The sequence below is a fragment of the Paramisgurnus dabryanus genome, chromosome 3 (assembly GCF_030506205.2).
Source record: "Paramisgurnus dabryanus chromosome 3, PD_genome_1.1, whole genome shotgun sequence".
In the NCBI taxonomy this organism is placed as follows: Eukaryota; Metazoa; Chordata; class Actinopteri; order Cypriniformes; family Cobitidae; genus Paramisgurnus; species Paramisgurnus dabryanus.
In genome coordinates, this window is record NC_133339.1 from 39,008,305 (window position 1) to 39,019,232 (window position 10,928).

General features: G+C 37.0%; 1 protein-coding gene across 1 annotated transcript; it reads left to right on the forward strand.

The window, feature by feature from the left end:
• Positions 1 to 1,641: 1,641 nt before the first annotated feature.
• On the forward strand, positions 1,642 to 10,497 carry nr5a5 (nuclear receptor subfamily 5, group A, member 5). Its single transcript, XM_065263145.2, has 7 exons — positions 1,642 to 2,396; positions 4,667 to 4,782; positions 4,858 to 4,999; positions 5,850 to 6,571; positions 6,642 to 6,761; positions 6,862 to 7,009; positions 8,768 to 10,497. The coding sequence occupies exons 1-7, from the start codon at positions 2,297 to 2,299 to the stop codon at positions 9,013 to 9,015; spliced, it is 1,596 nt and encodes a 531-aa protein (XP_065119217.1). The 5' UTR covers positions 1,642 to 2,296; the 3' UTR covers positions 9,016 to 10,497.
• The last annotated feature ends 431 nt before the right edge of the window (positions 10,498 to 10,928 follow it).

The window sequence follows — 10,928 nt, forward strand, 5'->3', positions numbered from 1 at the left end:
TGTGTCTATGAATATGTGTCCAAAACAGTGGCAGACGATGACTTATTTTTTCGAGGGCGCTCGATGTGAAGTTTATCATAACATGTATGTAGCCCGTCATGTGTGTGGCTCGTCATTTCAAAATATGTGTTAGGTGTGTGGAATGAATCTGTGTGCATCACGTGTCTTGTCAAAATAAGTGCCTGCTGCAGATGCGTCTAAAGGGTTTATGATAAAAGAGACGCTCACGTTTGCCAGATACTCACATAATCTCATGCGTAATCAGAGTTTACTCTTAAGGGAGTGTCTTGCGTGTATTTTGTTAACCTGAGCGTCTCTTTTATCATAAACATTTTTGACGAGTGTGCAGCAGGCACTTATTTTGACAAAACACGTGATGCACATGGTTCACATGACGCAACAAACACATATTTTGAAAACAAGAGCAACGCACTTATTTTGAATTAGCGCCCCTCGGAAGAGCAGTCACGAGTCGCCACTGGTCCCAAAGTCTCATTAATGTTAAAAATCAGTCTAATGATTAAAACCATTAAATGGCTTAGTTACTACAACAAACTTCAATGAAAAATGGAAATGGAGATTGAGAACCACATGTTTGTTATTAAAGCAGCACCTGGTGGCTGTGCTATAGCGTGTGTGTATTAATACTGCCAGCTGGTGGCGCTGTTATAAAATAATTATCCCCTTGACACTTTTATTCCACTGCCTCAATAGACTTGCATTTATTATTTTCATGAAACTACATTTTTGTGTTAACCTAATCTCTTTCTGCAGATAAGGATTACAGCCTTACATTTTATATATATTTCTCACAGCAGCAGTTTAAGACTTTACAATTTAAAGCAGATGTGAATATGTGGTCCACAAAAGGGTCATTTTTTTATTGATATTTATACATAATCTTTCCACCAATGTATGTTTTTTAGGATAGGACAATAATTGGCTGAGATACAACTATTTGAAAATCTGCAATCTGAGGGTGTAAAAAAATCAAAATATTCAAATCGCCGAAATAGAAAATCGCCTTTTAAGTGGTCTAAATGAAGTCTTTCACAACACATATTATTAATGATTAATGCATTTATCCTATATATTTATTTATTCAACTATTATTATACAGTACATTTCAACCCTAAAGTCTTTTGAGAAGGATCGCTGGAGTGACCCTGTTGTCATGTGTGTGTGTGTGTGTGTGTGTGTGTGTGTGTGTGTGTGTGTGTGTGTGTGTGTGTGTGTGTGTGTGTGTGTGTGTGTGTGTGTGTGTATATATATATATATATATATATATATATATATATATATATATATATATATATATATATATATATATATATATATATATTAACGGAAGGAAATGTACAAAATTTCTTCAATGAACATCTTTCCTAATGGTTTTTGTAATTAATTTTTTTATTTAATTTTGACACATACAATGTATTGTTATCTATTCCTACAAATAAACCCACGCTGCTTAAGGCTGGTTTTATGGTCCTGGGTCACATATATAAATAAAATAATTTAGATAATACAATTAGTGATACAAGTTTAAAATAATAATTAACCAAATGTCATTTATATTACATAAAGATCCTCATAGCCTTTAATCTGGTTGACAGACGCTTCAGAAGGTTCAGTTGGACAGCATACAGTATGTGGTTTCTTCATTACTCATGATATTCTGTCACCCTTGAACTGTTTTATAGTCTTTGACGTCAGATCACACATCTCGCACATGCTCCCTTAATTAATCATAACTAGTCTAATAGTTTTATTACTAATGTCAAAGGTGCTGTATGTCACTCAATGATAAAACATGCATCAGTTACCAAAACTTAAACTTGAAGCATTGACTTTTTATCATTTAAATGTGTTTAACCCATCTCATAAAGAATTTAAAATGTTATGCACCACTTGAGCATGAATACTACAGGTGGACTACCCTTTGGAAATTTCATATTAGCTTTGGAGCGACACTGCATGATGTTAAAGACAAATCATTATGGTGTAATAATAAAAACTGTCTATTTTATATATGGACACCCATGATGTTTTTGTTTTTAGGCATCTGTTTATCTGCCTGTTGAGATTTGTGCTCATGAATAAAGTCTTTATGCAAGTTGGGAAGGTGTGACAGACTCAGGTTTATTACCCCCAGTGTGGAGCAAAGTCCGACAGAGGGCCTTCACACGGCACCGTGTCTGGGACAGCCGTGTCTGTTTTCATCTCGGTCCTGAGAGGGCTCAGCGGTTATGAATGACATCTTACGCTGACCCGTACAGCCCCTCTCCTATGGACAATGAACATCTCAAACTATCTCCTGGATCTCCCCCAGCCCACTGTTCTCCAATCCACCGATTACAATCTGGACGTATTGACCCAAGAGGGACCGTCAACATGTGAGTAGATCCTTAGATGACTCTAGTTATCACACTTTGGCATAAATATTATATTTTATTATGAGATGTTTAGTCTGATTCCCTATCCAAAACCTACCGATCAGATTCGTTGTTATTTTTTGAGAGAGAGAAAGAAAATAACCTTATATGATATGATTCAAAAGCTTTTACTATAAACACTAAAGATCTAAATAGTTTTTAAAAAATGGCGATACCTGTCAGTCAAAAGATCAACTGGTCTAGAAATTCTGATATTGAATGTACTGTAAGACTACTAAAAAAAAACTTTACTTCAGGATTGTGTAAGCTGTATATCTCATCGCTTAATCAGCCTTTGTGATAAGAAACTAGGTCTATTTGAGAAATAATAGACTGCCCTACAGATACATCAGATTAGAAGTGCAATAAAGCTGTTGTTCATTATTATAACCCTGCTAAACAACCCTGCATCACCAAGTTTTGATGCTAGGTTTCCTAATGGGCGGTTCACACACTACGCGGCAAACGTGGGTGTATAGTTCATTTTCAATAGTAGACGTGCGGAAAGTGGCAAAACGGGGGCGGTTACAATGCTAAAGCGGAGTTGGAAAACACGCCTTGCTCATGCACCCAAAATCATGTTCCTTTTGCGGACACAGCTTTTCATGGCAGACGCCATTGAAGATAAACATATTTGCACTAAATGCTGCACAAAATGCTTCCACTATACGAGAAAAGCTGTAGCCGCATGGCGTTTTCGTCGCTTGCCGCCAACCGTGTGAAACACCCATAAAGATGCAAATTAATTTAAAGAGAAATCAAAGTATGTGAGTGGAGTGGAGCGGAGCAGGAGTAGAGCTTGGAGTGGAGCGGTATGATTTTGTCTGGAGGTAGGAGCAGGTATTTCTCACTCTGAGAGCACTTTAAAAAAAACCCAATAGTTAACAACTCATGTCAACAGCCAGTAACGCAACCATGGGAGTAAATCTCATCTAACAGTTGGGAAGGGAAAAAAGCATAACATTTCTATTGGAAAATATGGCTTGGGCTAATATTAGCTAGTGTTCATTGCATATTTATTTTACACTGAATGCATCTTCTGCACAAAAAAAAGGAAATTTATAATGGAGTGCTTATTAGGCGGAGACCTTTTTCATGGAGCGAACATGAAGCGAGGATGAAGCGAGAAGCAGGAAATAATAAACCCGGAGCAGAGCTGGGGTGGCCCTTATAAAAAATTCACCTTTTTGTAAAAGTGTAACCATGGAAATAGTAAACCCGGAGCAGAACTGGAGCGACCCTTATGAAAAATTTACCTTTTGTAGAAGTGTTACCATGAAAATAGTAAACCTGGAGCAGAGCTGGAGCGGCCCTTATGAAAAATTTACCTTTTTTGTAAAAGTGTAACCATGGAAATAGTAAACCTGGAGCAGAGCTGGAGCGGCCCTTTTGAAAAATTTACCTTCTTTGTAAAAGTGTAACCACGGAAATAGTAAACCCAGAGCAGAGTTGGAGCGGCCCTTATGAAAAATTTACCTCTTTTGTAAAAGTGTAACCATGGAAATAGTAAACCCGGAGCAGAGCTGGAGCGGCCCTTATGAAAAATTTAAATTTTTTATAAAAGTGTAACCACGGAAATAGTAAACCCGGAGCAGAGCTGGAGCGGCCCTTATGAAAAATTTACATTTTTTGTAAAAGTGTAACCACGGAAATAGTAAACCCGGAGCAGAGCTGGAGCGGCCCTTATGAAAAATTTACCTTTTTTGTAAAAGTGTAACCACGGAAATAGTTAACCCGGAGCAGAGCTGGAGCGGCCCTTATGAAAAATTTACCTTTTTTGTAAAAGTGTAACCACGGAAATGGCAAACCCGGAGCAGAGCTGGAGTGGCCCTTATGAAAAATTTACTTTTTTTGTAAAAGTGTAACCACGGAAATAGTAAACCCAGAGCAGAACTGGAGCGGCCCTTATGAAAAAGTAACTTTTTTTTGTAAAAGTGTAACCACAGAAATAGTAAACCTGGAGCAGAGCTGGAGCGATGCTTATGAAAATGTTTCCTTTTTTTGGTAAAAGTGTTGCTATGGTTTTTGGTGTGTTGATTACAATTAGCAAAACCATGGTTTTACTTCACCAACCATGTTTTTTTTAAACCATGGTGGTCAAAAAATTTTTTTTTTTCGTTTGAACTGTAGTAAAACCAGGGTTAATTTTCATAAGGGAGTGTTTACTAAATTCTTTAAACTAAAACTCTACCATCCACACTTCCATGACTTATAAATTTTATATACCACAGCTCAGGACTTTAAGCCGGACCCTGATGGTAGGGCAGCTCAGGATGACGGTTGTCCGGTGTGTGGTGACCGAGTGTCAGGGTATCACTATGGCCTACTCACATGTGAGAGCTGTAAGGTAAGCTATGTCAACTGATTACCTACACACCTTGATCATTTATAAATATTAAACACATGCAAACACTCTCATCAGGGTTTTTTCAAGCGCTCAGTGCAGAACAACAAGCGCTATATGTGCGCAGAGAGACAGAGCTGTCCAATGGACCCGGCCCAGAGGAAACGATGCCCTTATTGCCGCTTTCAGAAATGTTTAGCTGTGGGCATGAAAAGAGAAGGTAAACAAACACACATACGGCCTGTCCCAAATGGCACAATTCATGTGGATTTCGTGGCCTTAAATTGCGCATGCTCGCTTAGTCTACGAGTCCGTAGGGTGTCCCATCTGTCATTTTTACGCTCTGATCATCAGCGCCCCATTTGCACTCTTGATGCAATCTTCGGCAAAGCCCGCACTGCTGCAGGCTTCACGCACTTTACCAACCCAGAAGTCCTTGCGAAAGAGCAATCAGATGACGGATGGGAGGAGTTCACCCTGATGGGCAACTTCTCTTCCTATTTCTAGTGCATTGCTTGAGTCTGTCCCAAAATACGACTCCGGTGCGCCCTTGTGGACTTCCGTCAAGGGTCCCTAAGGTCTGAACTACATGATGTCATCAAAGTATGGACTCTAAAGGAAGTCCACAAGTCCGGAGTGTGCCATTTGGGACAGGGCCATTGACATACCGCCTGTGTCCATGGCAACAACAATATCACAGGGATAATCTTAAACATATGGTGGCATGTTTATCATATCAAATCTCATTGGTTCGAGCGTGTCTTGTGACTAGTTGAGTTTTTGTCATGAGACACACAAGAACGAATGAGATTCGACTATAATGCTCTCCCCACAAAGTTGCTTCCGTCAAAGATAAAAGTACAGTAAAAATTACTGTCTCAAAGATATGAAGGTATGGAGCTGTCCTTGATATTTCAAACCCCTTTCCCACTTATCTATAATACTATAAATCACTGCAATCGCAATTTATGATGACCCACAAGAGCATGCAAGAAATTAAAAACATCTTAAACTTTCTGAAAGCTGTACAATCAGTGTCATTAACTAATTTGTAAAATCCCTCCCCACAGCTGTACGTGCAGACCGCATGAGAGGTGGACGAAATAAGTTCGGGCCACTATATCGACGAGACAGACAACTGAAACAGCAGAGAGGAGTCTATCACACAGCGAACACCGCCCCCTACAGGATCAAACATGAAGGACCACAACCATCCTTACATCATGATTTTCATGTCTCAAACGCTTCCCCTGATGTTCTTGCCCCTGACCATTACTACTCGCCTCCGCCCTTTCCTCACAGCATCTCCCAATCAGAGTTTCCAATGTTGTTGGACTGCACCGTACCCCGAGACCGGACACCGTCTGACCCATCTCTGTCGTTTCACACACTGTACTATCCAGGCTTTCACGGATACCACGGAAAAAGGGATCTCTCGCTCAACTACAGCCCTGCTTCCGTGTCGCCCCCTGCACCGATCTCCCCTACCGTTGTCTCCACACCCGTCACCACGCTCACGCCAGCCTCAACTCCATGTTCAACCCCTACAGCACATAGCTTGACCACCATGACCCCTAACCCTAGCTTGTGCTTTTTAAGCCAGCTCCTAGAATCGGAGCCGGATGAGAAGCAGCTCTGCACGCGGGTGTTGGCGAGCCTTCAAAGAGAGCAAGCCTATAGAGGAAAACACGACCGCCTCAACACCTTCAGCATCATGTGCAAAATGGCCGACCAGACTTTGTTTGCGCTGGTGGAGTGGGCTCGCAACAGCACACTGTTTAAAGAACTTAAGGTAGAAGAGTTTCGTGCTTTTATGGATTTTTTGTATGGCAATGCTTGCATAACTAACTGATCTCTTCTAGGTGGAGGACCAAATGGTGCTTCTGCAGAGCTGTTGGAGTGAACTGCTGGTTCTGGATCATCTGTGCCGACAGGTGGCTTATGGTAGAGATGGTCGCATCTATTTGATTACTGGACAACAAGTAAGAGCACTTTGTTTACTACATAACACTTCTTAAAACAAATTCAGGTTTACTGCGCGTTCAGGTGGCTTATTTCTTTACTATCTTTCAAATGTGCCAGATTGAGGTATCGATCATTCTCAGTCAGGCTGGAGTTTCTCTCGGTAGTTTGGTGTCCAGAGCCCAGGACCTTGTCTTCAAGCTTAAATCACTTCAGCTGGACAGGGAGGAGTTTGTGTGCCTTAAATATCTGGTTCTCTTCAACCCAGGTGTGCCTTTACTCAGAAACCATTTTTATTGTGCTTTCAATTATGACAATTTGAAATTGTTTTACTTAATTGCCAGCCCTGATGTATATGAATGCGTATCTTCAGTTCAACACGAACAAGCTATTTTATATGTGTTTCATGATAAGACACGCAAGAACGAATGTTATTCGACGTTATTGACGTGTCATTATATTTGAACTTAACATGCTGATCATGAGGTTTCTATGGAGCCCCTAAGGAGACATGGAGCAAAAATTAAATAAAGTTTAATTTCACGTGCACACGTGAAACTATCGCGTTTAGTTTCGCATGCTCACATGAAACTATCGCGTGCACACGCAAAAGTTTCACGTGCGCGTGCGAAAGTTTCACGTGAGCACGCAAAACTAAAGGTGCACATGAAGGTTTCGCATGAGCACACGAAAGTTTCATGTGAGCACATGAAGCTAAACATTAGATTTTTTAAACTCCAATGTGACTCCAATGATACAGTAAAAAATATTTTCAAATATAATTTTTAATTGATTTCAAAATATACAAAAAAATGACAAAAAAATAAATAAATGTACTGAAATATATTTTGAAATATGTGTACAAACATTTATTTTTCACAAATATTTTTTGGCCATTTTGAAATACATTTTAAAAATAAATATATATTTTAAAGCATTTATATTCAAGTTGCATTGGATGAAACATTTTAAACATATCAGGTTTGAATAAATCAAATTTAAATATATATTCAAATATACTTATAATTTTATACTTTAAAGATACTTATACATACTTCATATATTTTATACAAACTACAAAATACATTTTAAATTATATGTTAATGTTAAAACTAAATATATTTTTAATATTTTGTATTTAGCTTTATTTAAAACATATTTTTGGCCAAATAATTTTTTTACCGCATGGGCTTGAATATGTGACATATGAGTGACCAAATAATCTTAAAATATTAATTGTTTTCTCATACAAGCATATTGTTTCAATTATTAACCCACTCGAGTCATTTCCCAAAAAAAAATATTTTCAAATATAATTTTAAATATATTTAAAAAATATACAAAAAATGGCCAAAAATATAGAGCCTATATATTCTGAAATTTATTTTAAAAGATGTTTACAAAAATGAATTTTCACCAATATATTTTTTGGCCATTTGTTTAAATTTTTTAAATATATGTCAAAGCATTTATATTCACATCACATTTGAAGAAAAACTCTCTATGTTACAAACCTGTAAACATAAAGATTGTACTGCAAAACTGCAAAAATATAATTTTATCTTTTATACACACTTACACATTTTATACTTTATACATTTTATATAAACTTTTTGCTATTCAAACTTTTTTACACAAATATTTTTGCCAGGAAAACCATTACAAATTTTGCCATTACAAATTTTGCCGTATAATTACAAACTTATGTGTTGCCCCTGAAATTCATTTTGAAATATATGTTAATATATGAATGTTAAAACTAAATATATTTTTTAAAAATTAAAAATATTTAATTGTATTTAATTAAGCTTTACTTTCTATAAAATGTTTTAGCATATATTTAAAACATATTTTTGGCCCAAAAATATTTTTTTGGCGTATGGGTTGGATTACTTGAGTAATGATATAGCTTCATTATGTTTAGCAATATAAAAAGTTAAGGCATTTTAATAAAAAAATTCGTCCAACTGAAGAAAGGGTGAACTTTTCCATTCACAGTTTAAAGAATCCTAACTGTGTGTTGCAGATGTCAAATCAGTACAGGATCGCAGACAGGTTGAACAGACTCAAGAGCGTGTAAACCGAGCTCTGATGGACCACACCATGCAGACCCATCCGGGTCACTCGGACAAGTTTGGCCAGCTGCTGCTCCGTCTGCCCGAGGTTCGCAGCATCAGCCTGCAGGTTGAGGAATATCTGTATCAGCGCCACCTGCTGGGAGATTTACCCTGCAACTCACTCCTCACTGAAATGCTGCATGCTAAGCAGACATAGGACTGTTTTTGATAACTCTTAATCTATTTGACCTCCGAGTATTAAATATGGATTTGTGGCACAAAATAAATATTTAAACGTCAGCATTTCGAGCTTTGAACAAATCGAGAAACTAATTGTCATCAGTGGTTGTATGTATATGCCAAAATAACCATTTCCGGTATCTTTCTAACGGCAATAATAAGGGTAGATGCTTTATGGAATTACGAAATGAACCATGGTTTTATACCAGTTAAAACAAACAAATAAAACATGGTTACTTTAATAAAACCATGGTAACCACAAAATAACCATGGTTTTGATAAAACAGTTTAGTAAAATAGTTTTGCTGATAGTAATCAATACACCAAAAACCATGGTTACTACACTTTTACAACAATAATAATGTGGCAAAAAATACATTTATTTGGCCAAAAACATGTTTTAAATAAATGCTAAATACATTTTGTAAAAAAGTAAAGATTAATTATTTTTGATAGATTCTTAATATATTCCATACTGAACAATCCAGCTAAGACCAGCATAAGCTGGTAGCTGGTTTTAACTGGTTCAAGGTGGCAGTAGCTGGTTTAAGCTGGTCCTCCCTGGCAAAGCTGGTAAAGATGGTGGGTCTTCCAGCCTGACCAGCTAAGTCCAACTAGACCAGCTTAAAAAGTGACCAAAACACAGCTAGACCAGCTTGCTTCACCAGCAAATCCAGCTAAAACCAAGCTGGTAGACTAGTTAAAACCATCTTACCAGTTTATGTTGGCCTTACATGGATTTTTCAGTAGGGTTTATTTTAACCAACATATATTTTAAAATGTATTTCAAGGACAGGCAAATACATTTCAAATGTTATATTCCATTTGGCAAAAAATATTTTAAATATATGCCTAATACAAGTAAATTTTATAAATTATATGTTTGAGGTTGAAAATATATTTAATTTTACCTTTTTCAAACCTGTTATGTTTATAGGTTCATAAGATAAACAAAGTTTGTCTTCCAGTGCGATGTGAATATATTTCCTTGGATTGAAATATGAGGGCTAAATATATTTTTAATGCTTAAAAATGTATTTCTTTTTAAAATATATTTCAAAATGGCCAACGTATATCTGATAAAAGTGTTTTTATGAACATATTCCAAAAGATATTTAAAAATATATTTTTGGCATATGGGAAAGACTTGAGAGAGACCCAAAGGGGCAGTTCCCGGACTATAGGGATTAGAATAGTCCTAGACTAAAACATTTTTAAGAGCTGTCCAAACTGAAACAACTTGCACTGACATATCTTAAAATACATCAGTGTCCTTTGTTTTGCCTCAAAATGCACACAAGTAATGTTTTTAATAAGGCATGTTTGTTCAAACTATATTAATTAAACTGGGCAGTTTAATCCAGGACTAGGCCTTAAAGAGTTTAGCAACAGTTTGTTTTTTACAGTTTTTACAGTGTTGTGTAGCACATGAATGAATAAAAATGTGCTAATGAATACATTGATTGTGTCTTTTTTGGTCATACTGTATGAAAAGGTTTTTGAGGGGGAGGACCACAAGCAATTTACCAGTTTTGTATTGTTTTGAATTTATTGCACCAGTGTGTAACACTATGTTGTAGTGTGTGTGTTTTTAAGAGCTTGTGTGTGATGTATGAGGGAAAAGTTTGGTTTTTCAGTAAGAGTGAATGGTTTTAAGTGTAGAGCTTCATTTTCACCTGAAAATAGGATGTTGGAGAAATGTGTGAGACGTTATATATTTGTGTCTACTGTTTTGAGAATATGAGGCATAGTTTCAAGAATGGTTTAAGCAACCAAGAAAAACTTTAAGTGCAACTGAAATATACAGATGCATGACTGAAATGAGAATAAATCAGGCCCGGCTCCACGGGGGGGCCCAAAGTGGGCCTGGCCCACCCAATCAGAGGCATA